This window comes from Erythrolamprus reginae, chromosome 5 (genome assembly GCF_031021105.1).
Source record: "Erythrolamprus reginae isolate rEryReg1 chromosome 5, rEryReg1.hap1, whole genome shotgun sequence".
Taxonomy (NCBI): domain Eukaryota; kingdom Metazoa; phylum Chordata; class Lepidosauria; order Squamata; family Dipsadidae; genus Erythrolamprus; species Erythrolamprus reginae.
The window spans coordinates 14839780-14864207 of NC_091954.1; the positions used below are offsets into that span (position 1 = coordinate 14839780).

A 24428-nucleotide genomic window follows, 5' to 3' on the forward strand; every position below is an offset into this window, starting at 1 on the left:
TTTATTTTATTTTATTTATTTATTTATTTATTTTATTTTATTTTATTTTATTTTATTTTATTTTATTTTATTTTATTTATTTTATTTTATTTTATTTTATTTTATTTTATTTTATTTTATTTTATTTTATTTTATTTTATTTTATTTTATTTTAGTTAGTTAGTTATACCCACTAAAACCAATGATGGTTTTAGTGGGTATATATCTATATACACATAGTAAAATACATGATGAAGGTTATAGAGGAGATGCTCATAGTAAAATATATTTAAGAAATAATAGAAAAGAAGGTATAGTAATAGAACATATCAATGAAAGAATAGAAGAAGAGATATAGGAATAGAAAAAAGGTATAGGAGATGTAGGAGAGCAATAGGACAGGGGACAGAAGGCACTCTAGTGCACTTGTACTTGCCCCTTACTGACCTCTTAGGAATCTGGATAGGTCAACCGTAGATAATCTAAGGGTAAAGTGTTGGGGGTTTGGGGATGACACTATGGAGTCCGGTAATGAGTTCCACGCTTCGACAACTCGGTTACTGAAGTCATATTTTTTACAGTCAAGTTTGGAGCGGTTAATATTAAGTTTAAATCTGTTGTGTGCTCTTGTGTTGTTGTGGTGGAAGCTGAAGTAGTCGCCGACAGGCAGGACGTTGCAGCATATGATCTTGTGGGCAATACTTAGATCTTGTTTAAGGCGTCTTAGTTCTAAACTTTCTAGGCCCAGGATTGAAAGTCTAGTCTCATAGGGTATTCTATTTCGAGTGGAGGAGTGAAGGGCTCTTCTAAAACATGACTAAAGCAACCATAATTTAGCCATTGAAAATAGCTAAGACCTTTCCATCATTAGCTCAGATTACTGCAATCTGGATGAATCTTCGGTCTAGTTCAGATTAATAATGACAGGGTCTCTTCGTTTTAGCATGGAATCGGGCACAAAATGTGGAGCCAGAGAGACTGCTCCAAAGTCACCAAGTGAGCTTGTTTGGGAATGGGTGGGTTGGGCAGAGAAATGTCACACATTTCTCTTCCAGGTTCAAAACAGTAGAAAACTTTTTCCCCCTTTATCAGTTTTGGTTGGAAAATGATGGAAACTGTCACAAAAAGGTATACATTGAGATACTCAACTTTTGTAATAAATGTTGGGCTTAGTCAGATTTACTGATATTGCTTTTGGGCAGTAAAGATAGTTTCATGTACAAAATTGCAGATAAACTATCTCAGACAGTTCTCTTAAAATAGAGCCCTTATAAAATTGAACATTAAGTAACATGCTAATTTATATTTTGTTCTGCCTGATTGGCTCAGGCAATGCGTAATAGTCCAAGGGAAAGGAATCAAACACACACGTGCTCTGCTAATCAGCAAACTTGTATTAAATAAACAAAAAAGGGTTACTCAAAACAGTTCTTAGTGTCCAAAAACAATGATAGTGCAAGGCTTACTTCATCCGCATACAAAAACACAGGAAAAAACAAACAAAGACAACCTTGAATGAGCAAAGACATTTCAGGAGTCCTTTTGAATCTTTGAAGCAATCAGCAAATCCCAGAGTTTTCACCTCCCACTTGTCTGAAAAAGCTGAGTTGAAAACTCCAACGGCACGGAACAGAAACTTCAGAGCAGGAACCACAAAATAACACAGATAAACAGCCTTAGTTTGCCTTGGGCCGTTGTTCCCTTTTATACCTTTAGCCCTCATTAAGGGAACCACACCCAGCCCTCAGTATAAGAACCACACCCAGCCCAGGTGCTCCTATAATGACTTGTAATACTCCTTAAAGTGATCCCTTCTTTGCATAGTTCTTCGGCTATGCAGATCAATATATTGATCTGCAGAAGAATCCAGAGACGAAAGACTGTCTGAGGGACTGTATGTCAAATCCCCTGGGCTGTCTGCTGCGTACCAGTGGCCTTGCCCTCCTGGCTGTCTGCCACATCTTCCTGGCTGTCAGCCAGGCTTTCGCATTCAGTGTGTGCCGCGTCTCTCCCATCTGTGGGAGTAATAGCTGGCCCAGGCCCTAACACAGCATATTTCAAAACTTTGAACTGGAGGAATCAGCAAATCTTTGATATTTTAGTGACTAGACCGTTATTTAGCAAAATATTCCTCTGCTAGTTGGCATTTATATCCAAAGAAACATGCAAAGAATTGTAGCCTTCTGTTAAAATGAAGCCTTCTGTAAACATAATATACTAGTCGGGAACAAATACATCTTCCAAAATCTATTAGTTCCACTCAATATTTAGTTTGGTTAACAAATAATATGTAAAGAAGCTTACCAGGATTTCTTCCCATGCAAATCGGCTGATTTTGCAAGGGAAATTTGCCTATTTGTAGTTTTTTGTTCTTGAAATTATTGATCATGCTAATCTCAGTTGGAATCTTTGTATGCTAGTGATGTCAATAATTAGGCAAGCAGAATAACAGAATAAAATAGAAACATAGAAACATAGAAGTCTGACGGCAGAAAAAGACCTCATGGTCCATCTAGTCTGCCTTTATACTATTTTCTGTATTTTATCTTAGGATGGATATATGTTTATCCGAGGCATGTTTAAATTCAGTTGCTGTGGATTTATCTACCACGTCTGCTGGAAGTTTGTTCCAAGGATCTACTACTCTTTCAGTAAAATAATATTTTCTCATGTTGCTTTTGATCTTTCCCCCAACTAACTTCAGATTGTGTCCCCTTGTCCTTGTGTTCACTTTCCTATTAAAAACACTTCCTCCTGGACCTTATTTAACCCTTTAATATATTTAAATGTTTCGATCATGTCCCCCCTTTTCCTTCTGTCCTCCAGACTATACGGATTGAGTTCATTAAGTCTTTCCTGATACGTTTTATGCTTAAGACCTTCCACCATTCTTGTAGCCCATCTTTGGACCCGTTCAATTTTGTCAATATCTTTTTGTAGGTGAGGTTTCCAGAACTGAACACAGTATTCCAAATGTGGTCTCACCAGCACTCTATATACCGGGATCATAATCTCCCTCTTCCTGCTTGTTATACCTCTAACTATGCAGCCAAGCATCCTACTTGCTTTCCCTACCGCCTGACTGCACTGTTTAAATAGTGGGAAGGGACCTTGTTCTGCCCCAGCACCAAGTCCCAAATAATTACGCAACTAGTTTATTTAATTTATTTATCATTTGTGTTGGAAAGGACCCTGTGGGTCATCTAGTCCAGGGGTCCCCAACCACCGGGCCGCGGACCAGTACCGGGCCGCAGGGCATGTTGCACCGGTCCGTGGAGTCAGCAGCTGCCGGCCCTCATGCCGCCACCCCCTCCCTCCAGCGCTTCGCCTCCTGCCGGGCAAGAGGCCTCGGGAGGCAGGTTCTGACGGCCACAGGACGATGGATGGGACAGAGGGGCGGGAAGGACCGAGAGGCTCAAGCCTCTTTTGGCTTCTGCCGTGGGGCGCTTTTGCGTTTTTGGCTGGGGGGAGGCAGGAGGGCCAGCCTGACCCCCTCTCTCCAGCGCTTAGCTCCCGCTGGGCAAGAGGGCTTGGGAGGCAGGTTCTGCCGGCCACAGGACGATGGCGGGAAAGAGGGGCGGGGAGGACCAGCACCCCCATGCTTAATCCCGCCCCCAACCACGCCCCTTTCCGCCCCCACTGGGCCATAGAAAAATTGTCTTGCTGAAACTGGTCCCTGGTGGAAAAAACGTTGGGGACCACTGAATTCTAGTCATTCTAGTCCAACCTCCTGCTGGTGGTTGTCTTGGGTGACACCTGTGAAAAAAAACCAGGTGCTCAGGCATGAAAATGTGCTGAACACTATAATTTTCTGCACAAACTGAAAAAATTAGAGGGAATATCGGACGGGACGCTTTTCCCTTCTCCCAGTGCCTTTTGGGCAGTGATGGGATACCAAAATTTTTACTACCACATTGTGGGCATGGCTTATGCATTTTCTTTCAACATCTTTCAATGCAAATTGGGTGTTGTTGTGGTTAGCTCTGGCCCAGCTCCTGCCCCAAGGACTGTGGATGTGGGGGAGACATCCACATGCTGCAGGCCTGTTTTGCCCCCCTCCCGGTGGAATCTGCTGATGAAGGCTCCTCTGACCAAGAAGACATGAGTGACAGGGAAGAGGAGAGTGGGGCAGACATCTCGGAAGGAGATCAATTATCTAGCTCCTCCTTGGATTCGGAACAAGAGTTAATGATACAGCCACGCATGCGGAGAGCGATGCATAGGCAACAACAACTGAGAGATTATTATCAAAGAAAATGAGGCCACCTGTGGTTGGGTGGGGCTGTGGTAATTGGTGAGGCTGCTATAAATAGCAGCCTGTGGGTTTGGCCATTGTGGAGGGTTATCTGATTGTTGTGTTTCGTAACTGCTTTACTGACTTTGACCTTTTGTGTGCTGATTTTCCCCCGCTTTGAAACTAAACCAGAGCAAAGTGTGTTTCACTTTGTGAAAGAAGGACTGTGAATTGCCTCACAGCTGCAAGATAAGTATCACAGAACTGATAAGGGACATGTACAAATTACCAGTTTGTTTGGAGACCAGTGCTCTTTGCTATCCCCAAAGAGGGCTTGGTTTAAGTGAATTTTCATTATAAAGAACATTGTTTTGAATTTTCAAACGTGTGTGTGTGTGTGTGTGTCTGAAATTGTATCTGCATTTTTGGAAGGATTCTACCAGAGAGCTTGACAGAACAGGTGTTCTGGGGTGGAACTCCATTTTTGCTACCCCACTGCTTCCATCCCCCCATCCGGGCAGTAGCGCACCCCTGCTTTTGGGGATGGGAAGCTTCCCCCCCTTCCAGCGCTGTTTTGGGATGTGAGGAGAAAACAGGCGGTCGCACATGCATTTGGGGGGGTTGCGCACACATGTGCAGGGCGCATGGAAGGGCCATTGCATTATGAATGTGGGCATGCGTGCTTTTGGCACCCGAGGGGAAAAAAGGTTAGCCACCACTGCCATAGGGAGATCCTCTGCTTCCCGGCGCACAAAGTAGGGGTCACAACCTGACAACTTTAAGACTTACTTACTTTATTTGTCTAACACTTTCTTTCTTTCTTTCTTTCTTTCCTTCCATCCTTCCTTTTTTGATTGGATTTGTATGCCGCCCCTCTCCGTGTACTTGGGGTGGCTAACAACAGTGATAAAAACAGCATGTAACAATCCAATACTAAAACAACTAAAAAAAAACCTTATTATGAAGCCAAACATACATACAAACATACCATGAATAAATTGTAGAGGCCTAGAGGGAAAGAATATCTCAGTTCCCCCATGCCTGATGGCAGAGGTGGGTTTTAAGGAGCTTACGAAAGGCAAGGAGGGTGGGGGCAATTCTAATCTCTGGGGGGAGTTGGTTCCAGAGGGCCAGGGCTGCCACAGAGAAGGCTCTTCCCCTGGATCCCGCCAAACGACATTATTTAGTTGACAGGACTCGCTGGTCGCTGGGATTCGTATAGGATAGCAATAGTTTGTATAAACAACGTAAGTAAAAGTAACGATAAAAGAGGGCAATAAGACAGGGACGGCAGGCAGTGGGGGGCTTATGCACGCTCCTTACAGACCTCTTAGAAACCGACTTGCAACTCCCAGAATTCCTCAGCCAGCAAAGTTGAAGTCCACAAATGTTAAAGCTTAGAGATTGGCAGGGAGAGTAGTCCCGGTTGGCCAATAGCCACGGGGCGGGAGCTGCTCTTTCGTCATGTCAGCCCGCTATCACAGACCAGGGGTAGGCAAAGTTGGCTCTTCTATGACTTGTGGACTTCAACTTCCAGATGACACCATAGTGTCATCCCCAAACCCCCAACACTTTACCCTTAGATTATCTACGGTTGACCTATCCAGATTCCTAAGAGGTCAGTAAGGGGCGAGTACAAGTGCACTAGAGTGCCTTCCGTTCCCTGTCCTATTGCTCTCCTATATCTCCTATACCTTTCTTCTATTCCTATATCTCTTCTTCTATTCTTGCATTGATATGTTCTATTACTATATCTTCTTTTCTATTCTTTCTTAGATATATTTTACTATGAGTATCTCCTCTATAACCTTCATCATGTATTTTACTATGTGTATATATACCCTAGAAAATGTCCAAAGATACTTCACCAGAAGAGCCCTTCACTCCTCCACTCGAAACAGAATGACCTACGAAAGCAGACTATCAATCCTAGGTCTAGAAAGCTTTGAACTATGACGCCTAAAACACGATCTAAGTATTGCCCACAAAATCATATGCTGCAACGTCCTGCCTGTCAATGACTACTTCAGCTTCAACAGCAACAACACAAGAGCACGCAACAGATTCAAGCTTAACATCAACCGCTCCAAACTTGACTGTAAAAAATATGACTTTAACAATCGAGTTGTCGAAGCGTGGAACTCATTGCCAGACTCAGTGGTGTCAGCCCCCAGCCCCAAACATTTCTCCCTAAGACTCTCCACGATTGACCTCTCCAGGTTCCTAAGAGGTCAGTAAGGGGCGTACATAAGTGCACTAGCCTGCCTTTCGGCCCGTCCAATTGTCTCTCCTTATCTCATATATCATATATCTTTTCTTCCTTTCATATAACTTCTCCTTTACTTTTATACCTTTTCTTTATATATAATACTTCATGTCTATCCTCTTCAATATGTATTGTGTATTGGACAAAATAAATAAATAAATATATATATATACCCACTAAAACCCTCATTGTGTATTGGACTAACTAACTAACTAACTAACTAACTAACTAACTAACTAAACAAATAAATAAATAAAATAAAAATAAATAAATTCCTGAGCCAATCATGCTAGCTCGGGAATCCTGGGAGTTGAAGTCCACGTGTCATAGAAGAGCCAATTTTGCCTACCCCTTTTACAGACTGTCCCCCAACAACTGCTTGTCCCTCTTCCCAACATTCCATGCAGCAGGTTTCAAAAGCAGTGGCTTCTTCTGAAGGCGCTGCGGCTTTTTCACTGTAGCCGCAGAAAATACCGAACTTAGAAGCGTCACTCTTGCATTTTATAGCTTTACGTTGTCCTCCCCGCCCAGCATCCGGCGCGGCGACCGCCTCTTCCGGTTTGAAAGATGGCGTCGGAGCGTGCGGTGCCGAGCGACTTGTTCCCGCTGGTGCTGACTTTCCTGCGGGAGAACCATTTCGATGGGGCGGCGCGGGCTTTCGGGAAAGCGGCTGCAGTGGTGAGTCCAAGGTGGGCGGGCACGCCCGGAAGGGCATCTCCCGACGGGACTGCAGGGCAGGGAATCCCCGCCGCCGCTTCCGAAGTGCCTTCAGGAGGTCTGCGCGGCTCTCGAGTTGGCGGGCAGGACGGGCAATTGGATGTCGGCACGGAATTTGGTTGTCGGCAAGGACAGGTGTTCCCGAAGTGGGAAGGAGGAAGAAAGGAGGCTGGAAAATACCGTCGAGGTCAAATGCAGCTTAGATGAAACCTTATGGCAGAGGTCTTCAAATTTGGCCGCTTTAAGACTTGTGGACTTCAATTCCCAGAATTCCCCAGCCACCATAGCATAGCGTAGCTGGCTGGAGAATTCTGGGAGTTGAAGTCCACCAGTCTTCAAAGTGGCCACGTTTGAAGACCTCTGCATTATGGGAATAGTCTGGCCGCACGTGGCATTGAAAGAAACGCTGCTACTCAACTCGGAGCTACTCCAGGAAGGAGGAGGAGAAGGGAGAGGTAGAGTAAGAAAGTAGGTAGAAGAGGTGCAGTAGCCTCCTGAGAAGGGATTGGGGAAAGTATGACATAGACTGAATATTATAAATTAGAATTTGAATATAAATTAGGTTATTATTTTAATGTATTAAAAATATAATAGATGTTTCTTGATTTGTTTAGAAAGTATGTGGTATGTATGATTTTGATGTAGAGGAAAATTAAAAAACTTGGGGGGGAAATTGTCATTATTTGGAATGTTACACCCCCTAGTCATCCCTATGTTATTGCTGTCTGGCCTTGCTGAGGTATAAGCGTGTAGCAATAGCATTTAGACTTATATACAGCCCTCTCTAAGCAGTTTTGCAGAATCAGCCTATTGGCCCCAACAATCTGGATCCTCATTTTAGCCACCTGGGAAGGATGAAAGGCTGAGTCAACCTTGAGCTGGTGGTGAGATTTGAACTGCGATAGCTGAACTACAGCTAGCAGCTGAAGTAGCCTAACCACTGCACCACCCTCGCTCTCTAGCAAATAACAGTACAGGTAATCCTCTAATTAGGACCACAATTGAGCCCAAAATTTCTGTTGCTAAGTGAAATATTTGTTGAGTGAGCTTTGTCCCGCCACAGTTGTGAAGCAAATCACTGCAGTTGGTAAATTAGTCACACTGTTGTTATGTGAAACTAGTGTCTCTGTTGACTTTGTTGGTCAGAAGGTAGCAAAAGTTGATCAAATGACCCCCATACAGGGTAGCCATCATAAATGTGAGTCAGTTGCCTAGCATCTGACTGTAAATCATGTGACCATGGGGATGTCTCAATGGTCATAAGTATGAAAAATGGTCATAAGTCACTTTTTACTGCTGTTGTAACTTTGAACAGTCACTAAGTGAACTGTTGTAAGTTCTGTTAAGGACCATTTGTATAGAAACATAGAAGACTGGCGGCAGAAAAAGACCTCATGATCCATCTAGTCTGCCCTTATACTATTTTTTGTATTTTATCTTAGGATGGATATATGTTTATCCCAGGCCTGTTTAAATTCAGTTACTGTGGATTTACCAACCACGTCTGCTGGAAGTTTGTTCCAAGGATCTACTACTCTTTCAGTAAAATAATATTTTCTCATGTTGCTTTTGATCTTTCCCCCTGTATCTGTGGGGAGTGCTTTATGTAACAGCTCTGTACTCATGATATTGAATCATGACGGTAAACCTAAGGCACAGGTGCCAGAGGTGGCACACGGAGCGGCATACAAATCTAATAAATTATTATTATTATTATTATTATTATTATTATCTGCTGGCATGCAAGCTGTTGCCTTAGCTCAGCTCCAGCATGCCAGCCACCTTAATTTTGGACAGTCTGTGTGGGCATTTTTGGCCTCCCTGGGCTCTAGTCTGGGAGGGGGGGCAAAAAATGAGCCTATCAAGCCCACCAGAAGTTGGGAAGCTGGCCATTTCTGGCATATGGGGAGTGGGGAGGCCATTTTCACCTTTCCCAGGCTCCAGGGAAGCCTCTGGAGCCTGGGGAAACAGAAAAACAGGCCTACAAGGCCCACTGGATGTCAGGGAGCAGGATGTTTGTGTGTGTGCTCATGTGTGGGGGCAGGGCATGTGGGGGGCATTGAATTATGGCGGTGGGCACAGTTTTCGGCACTCAAGGGAAACAAGGTTTGCCATCACTGATATACCGTAAGTTGTTTGCAAGATGACAGGATTGTTATATGGATCTCTAACCTCAAAAATATGCTTTATCTTATTCCCCCCCCCATTTTCATTTTCTTTATGGTTCTTTTGTAGACTGAGCAAGATCCAAATGCTGCTTCTCTCCTTGATATCTTCAATTATTGGCTAAAGTAAGTTTTCAGGGAAAAGGTTATATATTACTTTTTAAAACAAATTAGCTAGCTAGCTAGCTTAATTTTCAATGATTTGCCATGAGATTTAAGTCTTTCTGCTGTGGATGTATGTGAAACTAGTAATAATTAAATGACTGGGAGTCTAAATTAGGGATTAGCTACCTGCAAACTTTGCATCCTTCAGGGTCTTTCTGTTTGTGATGGCTGGAAGTTAGCAACAGTTTCTCACCAATCCCAGAAGATAAGGAACACGTAACATTTGTTCTAATACTTATTTCTAGTAGACTCCCTGTTTATTTTACAGTTCGCAGTGAATAGATCGTTATTGCCCCAATTGAGGCAAGATCAGTGCAGATAACATGGAATAATGAAAATTATGCAGAGTACGGAATATATTGTGACTTGGGGATTAACAGGATTGTGGTTGAACCACAATTTGAAATTCTGTGGCTCTTCAGGTTTTGACTACAACAAAGTCCAGATTTATTTGATTTCTTTTATTTATTTAATTCAATTTGTATGCCGTCCAACTCCCTAAATACTCTGGGCAGCAGATGGCTCTTGCAGATTGAATAATCCCCATTACCTTCTTTGCCTGCAACTGCTATGCTCCTAATTTAGTCTTTGACTACGTTTCATTTTGCAGTTGTTTCAGCCAATTTTTTTCTGATTTTTTTCACTGCTATACTGTACTCTGTTCCCAACCTATACCTTCCCCATTCCCAATGCTGTTTTCCCCCTGCTGCTATCTGGCTTGAATTCAAGTGCAACAGGAGCAACTTGATTGGTCTTATCTACCTTGCTCTTGATTATCCCAGCTCCTTTTCTCAGTGTGCCACTATCTTGGTAATGCTGCCTCTGCAACACACATCTGGACAAAAAGCAAGTGGGTTCTGGGTCCAAACAAAACAATTGTCCAAGCAAGGGCATGGTATGCATTATTTACAAAATGTTTCATATACCTTAATAGTTGAGTAAAGTGCATTTGTTAACCATGACCATTTGTTCAGTGACTAAGACTATAAAAGCACTGAACAAATTGTGATTAGGAGACATCTCAGAGTTGCAGCCATTCCAGCACTCCTATGGTCATGTAATCGGTCCATTTGGCAACCAGTTTGAACTCATGAAAGCACCCTAGAATCACATTTATAACTTTCCATAGAAAGTCAGTGGGGAAGCCAGCCAATAAAGTTGCAAGTTTTTGAGTAAGTCCCCTACCACCCATATACCGTCTTCCCAGCCTGTGCCTCATCATTGTTCTGGACCTGGGCTGATCAAGCTGACTGTTCCAATAATAAGAGCTTTACAGGCTGGTAATTTTCAAAATAACATTTCTTTCATTCCTTCCACTTTGGATCTCGTCATTGCAGCTCCGGCACGGAGCTATGCATTCAGCTCTTACAGACTAAATTACGAAGTTATAAGTCTTTCTAATTAACAAGCTGTCTACTTCAAAACATCTTCTTATCTCTGAGTCAGGTTCACACTGTTGAAAAGCAGTTTATCATGCACTAGAAACACTCACTTATTCGGAGAGATGACATAAATCACCATCTTGGTTTTCTGTCACTTTGAAGAAAGTGTTCTTCTCTTCCGTTGAATTCCGGAAATAATGTAATTAATTAATTAATTTACACACTTTGAAATAGCATATTAAACCTCTTCCCTCCAATTTTGTCCTGTCTTTTCTGCAACCTTCTGAACTTTGGATTTAACCAAGGACTGTATTCTAAGACTCCACTATCAGAAGAAACATGACTGCATACTTTTGTTGGATGGCTGTGGATAGCTTCCCCCACATCTCTTAAATCAGGGTAATTGACAACTTCTACGTCATCTCCGTCTACTGAATCTGAGAATTCTAAAGGCTGACGGGGAACACGCACATCAATCATGCTGGCTCTTTTGCACACCCACAGTACTCCGACCCTCACTGCACCTTCATGCATCTTTCATCCACTACACCTTTCATCTAATACCTTTGTATGTTCCCCCCAACCAGAATACCTCCGAGACTGCCTTCTGCCACACGAATCCCAGCGACCGGTTAGGTCCCACAGAGTCGGCCTTCTCCGAGTCCCGTCGACGAAACAATGTCGTCTGGTGGGACCCAGGGGAAGAGCCTTCTCTGTGGCGGCCCCGGCCCTCTGGAATCAGCTGCCCCCGGAGATTAGGATGGCCCCCACCCTCCTTGCCTTTCGCAAACTCCTCAAAACCCACCTTTGTCGTCAGGCATGGGGAAATTGATTCCCCTGGACCGTTTCGTTTTATGTATGGTTTGCATGAGATGTATGACAGCTGTGCTCAGTGATCCCACCACCAGACAGTCAATCATACTCCACCCCCAGTTGGGGGTATTTTTTGTATAAATCATTTAAACCCAAGAGTGAAATATTTCTTTACATATTATAGAGTGATTCCAACTTGTTTCTTATAGCTTGGTCTCGGATCCTACTTGCCATATATCGTCTTACCATGTCCCATCGCCCCATCAGCTGTTGCAAATCAGTTTCATTCATCAAATTCATCCTTTTATCCATAATCTCAAATTGAATGTGGTCCACCATATACCTATACCAATTTTGCATTGTCCATTTTGTCGCATCTTTCCACCCACAAGACTATTACCGCCTGAGTGCTTTCTATCGCTGCTTGTTTTATTTCTCTGTATTCGCCCATCTCACTACTTTTTACTAATATTGCCATTTCCTTATTAATCGTCCATCTTATACTGTATTTAATATCCTATTAATATCCTCTAGCACTTTTTGCCAAAAGTTCTGCACCACTGGGCATTCCCAGAGCATATGCATAAACACTCATTTATCTTGGCACCCATGCCAACAGATACCTTTAACGTTCTGCTGAAAGCATGCAAGTTGAACGGGTGTGTAATACCACTTATAAAAATATAAATCTAATTAATAATAATAATAATAATAATAATAATAATACTCCCTTGCACACCCTGATCTGCACTGTGCTATTGCATACCCTTGTGCATTCTCCCCCTCCTCTCTTCTGAACCTTTGAACCCTATGAGTGCTCCCACTGTGGCATCTAGTGCACACCCTTTCAGCCTCCCAGATGTTGGCCACACCTCTTGCATACCCTTTGGTTTCCCCTCACCTGGCAGCAGCCACCTACCTACTTGCTTGCAACTTCCTGCTAGCTTTCACACTGCCTTTAGTTTTGAAAGGTCAGAAGGAAGTGGCTAACTGAATAACCATGGGATTCAGTGAAGCAATAGTGACCTGATTTGTACTTTACAACTGCATTGCCTAGAAATGAAAATTCTAGTCCCAATTGTTATAAATTGTGAAGTACGGTGTATGTGTATAACTTCATGAGTTTATTTGCTAGCAGATGTATGTTATATAAGCACATACATTTGTAAATAAATGAGACATGTTTCCTTTGTACTATATAAAGAAGTAAAATTAAGGTTGTGGAGATATTTACCAATAGTTGCATTTTTATACTAAATTATTTTGAACTCCTTTCATATTAATAAACTTTGTTCTTCCAAGAAATATTCATTGTATAGGTTAATAGGATACCAGCAGTAACTACATTATGTCTGCAGGCTATGAATGTTTCAAATGGGCCCTTTGGGATTGTTTTTAATTACAGACTGAGATAAAAATTATATCACATCTTCTTGACTAGTTTAATCTTTGTGAATATTTAGATGAACGTTTTCATTTCCCCCACTTTCTATATTGGAGCATGAAATGATCTTTTTTTCAGTCATTGCGATATGCTCAGCTATATTTACCTTCACACACTGGTTACAATCATATGTCTCCTAAACCAGTGTTTCCCAACCTTGGCAACTTGAAGATATTTGGACTTCAACTCCCAGAATTCCCCAGCCAGCAAATGCTGGCGGGGGAATTCTGGGAGTTGAAGTCCAGATATCTTCAAGTTGCCAAGGTTGGGAAACACTGTCCTAAACATTCCAAAACTTTACAAGGAATAGTAATTCCTATACTTTCTCACCCATCTATTCAGATCACCTATTGCCAAAAAACAGCAAGCATTTGCAAATGGGCCTCCTGTGAACAAGACAAAGAAAAAATTACCTAAACATGAAAGTTCCAGTGAAAATGAAATCCCTCCAGTCAAAAAACAAGGTGAGGCTTGCCGGTTTACGTCGAGTGTAATATTTCATGCTTTTTTCAAAGTGGTTTGCTATATTACTGATAAAATGTCTCACAATTTGATTCCTCTTTTGACTCTAAGAATGATGTTTCATCGCTAACATAGCAGATACTTGTTTACCATTATGAAGGAGTTTTTATCAAGTCTTCCAATTACGAGAATGCAACCAAAAGTATTTATCACACAACACCCAAATTCAACCACAGTTTCAGTTGAGAAACTTTAGTTTTCTTAGAAATCAATTCAATTTATTAGATTTGTATGCCGCCCCTCTCCGAAGACTCGGGCCGGCTCACAACAACAATAAAAACAATATTCTAGCGAAAACAAATCTAATATTAAAGAGCACATAAAAAACCTATCATATTTAAAAAGCAAACAACACATACATATCCAAACATAAATATAAAAAATCCTGGGGGAAAGGTGTCTCAACTCCCCCATGCCTGGCGGTATAGATGGGTCTTGAGTAATTTACGAAAGACAAGGAGGGTGGGGGCAGTTCTAATCTCCGGGGTGGGGGTGGGGGTTGATTCCAGAGGGCCGGGGCCGCCACAGAGAAGGCTCTTCCCCTGGGGTCCGCCAGACGACATTGTTTAGTCGACGGGACCCAGAGAAGGCCAACTCTGTGGGACCTTATCGGTCGCTGGGATTCGTGCGGTAGCAGGCTGTTCCAGAGGTACTCTGGTCCAATGCCATGTAGGGCTTTAAAGGTCATAACCAACACTTTGAATTGTGACCGGAAACTGATCGGCAGCGGCCACGGAGTGTTGCAGAGACGTGGGCGAATCTAGGAAGCCCCACGATGGCTCTCGCGGCCACGTTCTGCATGATCTGAAGTTTCTGAACACTTTTCAGAGGTAGCCCCATGTAGAGAGCGTTGCAGTAATCGAACCTTGATGTGATGAGGGCATGAGTGACTGTGAGCAATGACTCAGATCTAGAAAAACAACAGAATTTATTGAGGTATGATACTCCGAGAAGCCATCGTTAGCACACCTGTTTAAAAAGCTCCATGTCAGACCTGTTCCGGCTCAGAATCCTTAAGAAATAAAAACCCTCGACTCAATTTGGTTGAAATGAAAGGTTCTTTTACTAGGTTAAGTGGTTGCAGCAAAAGAAAGGCTAGATCTTAAGATTCCCACACAAAATAGCCGCTCCGAGTCTCCGGAGAAGGGCGGCATACAAATCTAATAAATAAATAAATAAAATATATTTCTCCCCTTCCCCTGGTCCTCCCATAGCTCACCTCTATCCAGTTGCATACTCTTTAGATGTTTTGGGAACTGGATGGTTGGCGTTATCTCTCACTTCTGGTTTCCATCAAGGCTGTTGTCCTCTTTTCTCTCATCTCCAGTCTCCTCATTCCATTTCCCCTTTTCTTCCCCCCAATGTTTCATGTCACAACAAATACGTATACATTTTAACAATTACATGCTAATCATACGTATATAATTCAACATCAATATTATTTTGTTCAAAACCAGTTATTTAGATTCTTCCTGAGTAGAATCAAAATTTATATTTATTCCATGCTCCTAAGAATAGCCCACCTGACATAATGGTTTTAAAAATCTACATTTACTTAAACTTTATCATATCATAAATATCTATGCCTCTCGAATCTCAAATTGTGGCTTCCTAAATCTAATAGCCTCTAACAGCACCCAGTCTCATCCAAATTAAACAAGTATTAAAATATAGCTTCAAATCTGGTAGGACCAATCCTCGAATATCTCCGAGACCGCCTTCTGCCGCACGAATCCCAGCGACCGATTAGGTCCCACAGAGTTGGCCTTATCCGGGTCCCGTTGACCAAACAATGTCGACTGGCAGGACCCAGGGGAAGAGCCTTCTCTGTGGCGGCCCCGGCCCTCTGGAATCAACTCCCTCCATAGATTCGAATAGCCCCCAACCTCCTCGCCTTCTGTAAAATGCTGAAGACCCACCTTTGTCGGCAGGCGTGGGGATAATTACCACCTTCTCCCCCTTTTTATTATGTTTTCGGCCTCACTGTATGATGGATTAGGTTGAATGTGTATGATTGTATAGTTAGGGATTTTACTATGTATGAATGTTTTTAAATTGATTTAACTTCTACTATTAGATTTGTAATGTATTGTATCACTATTATGTTGTGAGCCGCCCCGAGTCTTCGGAGAGGGGCTGCATACAAATCTAATAAACTATAAACTAACTATATATCTTGTATCATGGCTTTTTTATTTGCCATACCAATGCCACACAAATGCCATTGTTTAGATGGAACATACTGAATATTGTAGTGTATTCTTGATTTAGATTAGTGGGTGCTGGGACTTTTACTGAAACTATCCAGAATCTTTACAGCTGAGCAGTTCTTTAGATTTACTTAGAATATAAGAAGAGCCATGCTGAATTGGGCCAAAGCCCATTGAGTCCAGCATTCTATGTCTCACAGTGGCTCACCAATTGTACATGGGGATCTTGAGCAGAAAGAGAAGGCAAACCCTCCCTTTCCCTTGACTCCCAACAAATGGTACCCAAGGGAATCCTGGCTGCCTCAACCAACATAGAGGTGGCACTTGGACATCCATTTCAATAACCACCGATACACTTGGCATCCATGAATCTGTCTAATCCTGCCCTGAAGCTACCCAGGCTGACAGCTGACACGACCTCTTCTGGAAGTGAATTCCATAAACCAATGACCCTCTGGGTGATGAAATATTTCCCTTTATTTGTCCTCACTTTCTTACCTATGAGCTTTAGGGAGTTCCCCCTTGTCTTAGTATTGTGTGATAGAGAAAATAATTTTTCTCTATCCACCTTTTCTATCCCATGCATGGTTTTATACACTTCGATCAAGTCACCTCTTAAACGCCATCTTTCAAGGCTGAAGAGACCAAGGCGTTGCAACCTGGTTTCATAAGGGAGGTGCTCCATTTCCTTGATCATTCTTGTTGCCCTTTTTTTGCACCTTTTCCAGTTCCATGATATCATCCTTGAGGTGTGGTGACCAGAACTGTACACAGTACTCCAAATCTGGTCTCAACATTGATTTCTACAGAGGCAATACAAAACTTGCCGACATTTTTAAAATTCTCTTCCTAATCATGCCAAGCATGGAATTTGCTTTTTTTACTGCTGCTGCGCACTGGGTTGACATCTTCATTGAGCTGTCCATCAAAACCCCAAGATCCCTTTCTTGGGTTGTCTCAGAAAGCTTGGTCCCCATCAATTGGTAGGTATAGTTGGGGTTCTTTGCCCCAATATACATAACTTTGCAGTTATTTAGGTTAAAATCATTTGCCACTTTGTTGCCCACTCATTCAATTTCGAGAGATCTTTCTGGAGCGCCCAACAATCAGTTTCATTTTTCACTACCCGGAACAATGTAGTGTTGTCAGCAAACTTTGCTACCTCACTATATATTTCTACATCCAGATCATTAATAAATAAATTAAAAAGGTCCCAAAACTGGGATATACCACTTCCCACTTCTTTCTTTTTATGATTTGTAAAATCTTAGCTGTTCACTGTCATAAAATATAGAAGCTGATCTTTGTTTTTTGAGTAATAATGATCTATTTATGATGTTATTGTTTTAAATTCTAGCTGCAAAATATTCCTCCTCCCCATTACCAACAAAGACAACTTCAAGCAGTTCTGAGAGTAACAGTTCTGACTCCACAGATTCTGAGCAACAAGGGAAGAAACCAGCAAAGGTTTGTTTTTAATTTTCTCAATACAGTGATCCCCCGATTATCGCGAGGGTTCCGTTCCAAGACCCCTCGCAATAATCGATATTTCGGGATGTAGCGGCGTGGAAGTAAAAACACCATCTGCGCCCCTTTTTCCATGGCCGCACATGCGCAGATGGTGGAGTTTGCGTGTGGGCGGCGGGGAAGACCCCTTCGGCCGCCCAACAGCTGATCTGCTCCGCAGCGCGGCAGCAGCGAGGAGCCGAAGATGGGGTTTCCCGGTTGCCCAGGCAACGGGGAAACCCCATCTTCGGCTCCTCGCTGCTGCCGCGCTGCGGAGCAGATCAGCTGTTGGGCGCCGCCCAGGCAAAGGGGAAACTCCAAGATCGCTTGCCCGTTCGCCCGCCCGCCCGGCTGCTCGCTTGCCGCTCGCTTGCCGCTTGCTTGCAGCGCGGCAGCAGCGAGGAGCCGAAGATGAGGTTTCCCCGCCGCCAAGGCAAAGGGGAAACCCCAAGATCGCTTGCCCGTTCGCCCGCCCGCCCGGCTGCTCGCTTGCAGCGCGGCAGCAGCGAGGAGCCGAAGATGGGGTTTCCCCGTTGCCCAGGCAAAGGGGAAACCCCAAGATCGCTTGCCGCTTGCCCGTTCACCCGCCCGCCCGGCTGCTCGCTTGCCGCTCGCTTGCAGCGCGGCAGCAGCGAGGAGCCGAAGATGGGGTTTCCCCGTTGCCCAGGCAACGGGGAAACCCCATCTTCGGCTCCTCGCTGCTGCCGCGCTGCCGAGCAGATCAGCTGGTGGGCGGCTGAAGGAACCTTCCCTGGGTGCCGCCCGCCGCTGGAGAGCAAGAGGGGGAGAGATAGAGAAAGAGAGAGAAGGAAAGAAAGAGATGAGAGAGGGAGGAAGAGAGTGTGAGAGAGGAAGAAGCAAGATAGAGAAAGAGAGAGAGAAAGAAAGATGAGGAAGGAAGGGAGTGACGTCATCGGGTGGAAAAATCGCGATATAGCGATTCACAATGATCGGGATCGCGAAACTCGGGGGATCACTGTATCTCTTCCACAGAAAAAAAAACCTGTGGCTTTTATTTATCAACAGTGACCACATTTAAAAACTCACCCAAAGGAAATAATATAAATTCAAAACATAGAATCAAATAAGATAGAGTGGTACCTCGAGATACGAGTTTAATTCGTTCCGGACCTGGGCTCTTAAGTCGAGCAGCTCTTATCTCGAACGACTTTTCCCCATAGGAATTAATGTAAATAATTTTAATTGGTTCCAGCCCTCAAAAAACTCACAAAGTTAGTCTAAATTATGCAGAAAGACATGTTTTTAATGAAGAAATGTACATGTACATATAAATGAATAATGAAGTTTCTTTCACTTAACTTGTAAACTTTCTTAAACTTTTAAATTTACATATGTTCAACTTCTCTGCCACCCAATCCTGTAGGACAGAGGTCCCCAACCCTTTTTGCACCAGGGACCGGCTTTAAGCGATCAAGAGAGGAATGGGTGAATGAATGGACGGAGGGTGGGAAGGAAGGAAGGAAAGAGGGAAGGGACAGGAACAGAGGAAGGAAGCAAGGAAACTTATGAAAGGGGAGAGTAAGAGAGGAATGAGTGAAGGGAGGGAGGGAAGAAGGTGGGAAGGAGAAAGAAAAGAAGAAATAGAGGAATGGAAGGTAAAAGAGAGAAAGAAAAAGAGCAAGAAAGAAAGAAAGCAAGAAAGAAAGAAAGGGGGAAGGGACAGGAACAGAGGAAGGAAGCAAGGAAACTTATGAAAGGGGAGAGTAAGAGAGGAATGAGTGAAGGGAGGGAGGGAAGAAGGTGGGAAGGAGAAAGAAAAGAAGAAATAGAGGAAGGGAAGGTAAAAGAGAGAAAGAAAAAGAGCAAGAAAGAAAGAAAGAAAGGGGGAAGGGACAGGAACAGAGGAAGGAAGCAAGGAAACTTATGAAAGGGGAGAGTAAGAGAGGAATGAGTGAAGGGAGGGAGGGAGGGAAGAAGGTGGGAAGGAGAAAGAAAAGAAGAAATAGAGGAAGGGAAGGTAAAAGAGAGAAAGAAAAAGAGCAAGAAAGAAAGCTGCAAGCACCCCCCCCCGAGCCCCCCAGGCCGGCTGCAACCTTTTAAAACACACGCGCCGCTTTGCAGCTGTCTCCTGAAGCCGAACGCGGAAGTTAGCGTTCGGCTTCAGGAGACAGCTCCTTGGCGCTTGTATCTCGAATTTGGGCTTGTAAGTAGAACAAAAATATCTCTCCCCTCCCAGCTCTTATCTCGAGTTGCTCTTAAGTAGAGCAGCTCTTATGTCGGGGTTCCACTGTATATGAATAAATCCCGACAATGAAATCATACAAGTTAAAATTAGCTGTACTTGGGGGGAAAAATTGAGGCAATCCTGGTACAGCAAACAGTGCATCTAGACATGACATTGCTTCACTTGTTACAACTTGTTCTGTCGGGCTCTCTGGTAGACTCCTCCCAAAAATTCACAGGTACAAATTTCAGACACACACATGTTTGAAAATTCAACACAATGTTCTTTATATGAAATTTCACTTAAAACAAGCCCTCTTTTGGTATAGCAAAGAGCACTCGTCTCCAAACAAACTGGTAACTTGTACAAGTCCCTTATCAGTTCTGTGATACTTAGCTTGCAGCTGTGAGGAAATTCACAGTCCTTCTTTCACAAAGTGAAACACACTTTGCCCTGGTTTAGTTTCAAAGCGGGGAAAAATCAGCACACAAGGGTCAAAGTCAGTAAAGCAGTCACGAAACACAAGGATCAGATAATCCTCCACAATGGTCAAACCCACAGGCTGCTCTTTATACCAGCCTCACTAATTACCACAGCCCCACCCAACCACAGGTGGCCTCATTTTCTTTGATAATAATCTCTCAGTTGTTGTTGCCTATGCATCGCTCTCCGCATGCGTGGCTGTATCATTAACTCTTGTTCTGAATCCAAGGAGGAGCTAGATAATTGATCTCCTTCTGAGCTGTCTGCCACACTCTCCTCCTCCCTGTCACTCATGTCTTTTTGGTCAGAGGAGCCTTCATCATCAGATTCCACGGGGGGGGGGGCGCAAAACAGGCCTGCAGCATGTGGATGTCTCCCCCACATCCACAGTCCTTGGGGCAGGAGCTGGGCCAGAGCTAACCACAACACAACTGAGCATACGCAATGGTGATTTGGATAAGGAATGTTATTAAGTCTCCTTTCAGCAGGTTCAAAGATAGAACATTGTATTGTAGAAAAATATTCATTTTATTGGCTACAACACATCATGTGCCAAATAAGGTCAGTGAGATTGTTGAATTTAACTGAGGAAATGAAACATTTTTCCATTGCAAAAAGAATGGAGTTTTGAAAGAAAAAAGAGGCAATATTTCATTAGTGTGGTTCCTTTCTAATAAGTTACTACCTTTTGTTTTCCTAAAGTTCTGTCTTTTTCCAGTTTATCATTATTCCTTGGCCTTCTTCTTTTATGTATTAGTTAATAGTTTTGGGTTTCCAAGGAATGTGTTTTTGTAATATAGGTGAGCCATAAAGCTGAGCTTTGTTTCTTTGTTTTGGGGTAAGGCTTTTAACTTAAATTCCCACATCCCAAATTTTTGTGCTATAAACTTCTTTCTGCATGAGGAAGAAAATATCTTTAAGAAGTAGTTTGGAATAGTGAATTTGCAACTTTAGATCTATCTGCTTGTAGATCTGGGCCTGCAACAAAGAAATAATAGTGACACCATTGTTGTATAATTGAATTAGGATGGATGGAATGTTAATGCTCAAGAATGAAACTTGTTACGGTTTGAAAATGACAAATGCAGTGAAAATATTAGAAACATAGAAGACTGACAGCAGAAAAAGACCTCATGGTCCATCTAGTCTGCCCTTATACTATTTCCTGTATTTTATCTTACAATGGATATATGTTTATCCCAGGCATGTTTAAATTCAGTTACTGTGGATTTACCAACCACGTCTGCTGGAAGTTTGTTCCAAGGATCTACTACTCTTTCAGTAAAATAATATTTTCTCATGTTGCTCTTGATCTTTCCCCCAACTAACCTCAGATTGTGTCCCCTTGTTCTTGTGTTCACTTTCCTATTAAAAACACTTCCCTCCTGAACCTTATTTAACCCTTTAACATATTTAAATGTTTCGATCATGTCCCCCCTTTTCCTTCTGTCCTCCAGACTGTACAGATTGAGTTCATTACGTCTTTCCTGATACGTTTTATGCTTAAGACCTTCCACCATTCTTGTAGCCCGTCTTTGGACCCGTTCAATTTTGTCAATATCTTTTTGTAGGTGAGGTCTCCAGAACTGAACAAAGTATTCCAAATGTGGTCTCACCAGTGCTCTATATAAGGGGATCACAATCTCCCTCTTCCTGCTTGTTATACCTCTAGCTATGCAGCCAAGCATCCTACTTGCTTTTCCTACCGCTCATTTCTTGAAATACATACTCTAAGCTGGCTCAGAGATTTTATTTTGATTCTTAATTTTGACAGTTGCTGTTAGGATAGAAAATAATGTGAAGCCAACAAAGTTGGGGTACCCTTCACTTCCTGTTATACTCAGATACTTCAAGAGAGTTGTATTATACCCTCAAATTTTAACTTTGAACCAACAGTTAGGCTCATCAGATGGCGTTTACATTCTGTTATCTAAACATGTGTAAGAAATATTCTGTTGTAAATCATCCTTTATGTTGCAAATGTGCAAGAGAACCCTGGGTTTCTTGAAACTTTATGGTGACAAGCTTATCTGAAATTTATTTATTTATTTATTTATTGGATTTGTTTTTTTTTTTTTTCCAAATCTTTTTATTAATTTTCTTTAAAATGACAAACAAACTTACAAACATTTAACATACATTGTAGGGATGTATCATCCCTGCTCTTCTCAAAAGTATAATTGCAGATACAGAAAAAGGAATACACAATTGAATATCTAATTCAATGCTACTAATACAAAAAATATCTAGTAAAAAAAAATTAACTGTCATATAAAAGTTTCTAATTAATTTCAAGTCAAAAAATCTTTAGAAAAAACAAATTTCTATTCTATCTATGTAAACTAAATCTAAGATAAATCTTAATAAGAAAAGATCATCTAAAATATCTATACTTGTTACTACTCTTCTTTCTTTATTTTTTTATTCTTATCTATCCATTCATAAACATTGTTCCATGTTGCGTAAAATTTGGTTTCTTCCTGTTCATTCAAGCGTCTTGTCATCATGTCCATTTCCGCGCAGTCTAATATTTTTGCAATAACTCCCTCTTCTTTGGGGATATCTTCCCCTTTCCAATTTTGCGCGTATATAATCCTTGCCGCTGTAAAAATATGTATAATCAAGTACAAAATTTCTTTTTTATAATTTTGGTTAGTAATTCCTAGCAAACAAAACTCCGGGGTGAAATCTATTTTCTGCTTTGTAATTTCTTTTGTCATTTTTTCTATCATTTTCCAATACATTTTAGCTTTATTACATGTCCACCATTGATGATAATAGGATCCTATTTCTTTCTTACATTTCCAGCACAAAGGTGATGTCTTTGGGAACATTTTTGCTAATCTACTTGGTGGGAGATGCCATCTATAAAACATTTTTATTTGGTTCTCTTTCAAAGAAACTGATTTAGTCATTCTCCAATTGCACATCCAAACTTTCTCCCATGTATCTAAATCAATTTCTTTACCTATGTTTCTACACCAATGTATCATACTATCTTTTAATGTTAATTCAATATTCTTGTGGGTAATCAAATATTTATATATTTTTCCAATTACTCTGTTGTGGTTTTTAGTGATTAACTCACTTAACAGGTTTTTACTTTTGTTAAATATATAGAGTGTACTATCTTTCTGGTATCTGGATCTAATCTGTGCGTAATGCCACCAATCAATTTGTATCCCTTCATCTTGTAGTTTAATTCTAGATTTTAATTTCATTTGATTGTCTAACAAATCTTTATATCTTATATTTCTTGAGTCATTAATAGAATTTGGATGTATTATTGCGTCCAAGGGGGTAACCCAATCTGGAATTGTTAAAAAGTGGTTTTTCTTTATGTCTTTCCAGACATCAAATAAATATTTTCTCAGCGTGTGTCTTTTAAAGTAAGAATGGTTTTTATCTTTATCGTACCACACAAAAGCATGCCAACCAAGCATGAGGTCATGTCCTTCTAATATTGATGTTCTCATGTCCTCTAAAGTTATCCAGTTTTTAATCCATGTTAAGGCGGCTGCCTGATAATATAGTTTCCAATTTGGGAGCGCAAAACCCCCCCTCTCTTTTATGTCTTCTAACATATTTATCTTAATTCTTGCCTTTTTCCCTTGCCATAGAAATTTTTTAACCACATTTGTTAAGTTTTTAAAAAAGTTAGCCCCTGGATTGATTGGGATCACTTGAAATAAAAATAATACCTTAGGTAAGATATTCATCTTAATCGTAGCAATTCTTCCCAAAAATGATATTTTTAGACTGTTCCATATTTCTAGATCCTTTTTAATTTCATTAATTAATTTTATATAATTATCATTTTTTAATGTTATTGTTTTGGCTGTTAGCCATATTCCCAAATATTTTACTTTTTTAACTATTTGCATTCCAGTAATACATTCTAAATTGCTTTCTTGTATTTTACTCATGTTTTTAGTTATAATTTTTGTTTTATTTTTATTTATTTTCAAACCTGCCACCTTGCCATATTGTTCTATTGTTTGGATTAATCTTGGTGCTGTGACTAACGGATCTTCCATTATAAAAGTCAAATCATCTGCAAAGGCCTGGACTTTGTATATCTCTTTTCTAACTGTTAAACCTTTTATCTTTGGATCTGATCTTATTTTTATTAAGAGTGCTTCTAAAGTCATAATGAAAAGAAGAGGTGATATGGGACATCCTTGCCGCACTCCTTTATTAATTTTAAACGCTTCTAATTGTTCATTGTTTAATATAATTTTTGTCGTTTGTTCTGAATAAATAGCGTCTATTAAATTAACAAATTTGGGGCCGAATCTCATTTTATTTAATTGCATCTTTATAAATGTCCAATTCACGTTATCAAAAGCTTTTGCGC

At 41.5% G+C, this 24428-nt stretch overlaps 1 protein-coding gene across 4 annotated transcripts in view; it reads left to right on the plus strand.

Annotated features, from left to right (window-relative positions):
* The first annotated feature begins 6931 nt into the window (after nucleotides 1-6931).
* NOLC1 (nucleolar and coiled-body phosphoprotein 1) overlaps nucleotides 6932-24428 on the plus strand; it is a 52567-nt gene continuing 35070 nt past the window's right edge. Inside the window, exons 1-4 of one of the 4 annotated variants that reach the window (XM_070752111.1) lie at nucleotides 6932-7157; nucleotides 9432-9487; nucleotides 13508-13629; nucleotides 17255-17364. In XM_070752111.1, the coding sequence (XP_070608212.1) occupies nucleotides 7047-7157; nucleotides 9432-9487; nucleotides 13508-13629; nucleotides 17255-17364 (399 nt within the window). In that variant the 5' untranslated portion in view covers nucleotides 6932-7046. The remainder of the gene's footprint in view (nucleotides 7158-9431; nucleotides 9488-13507; nucleotides 13630-17254; nucleotides 17365-24428) is intronic. The other 3 variants (XM_070752113.1, XM_070752114.1, XM_070752112.1) reach the window with 3 other exon arrangements.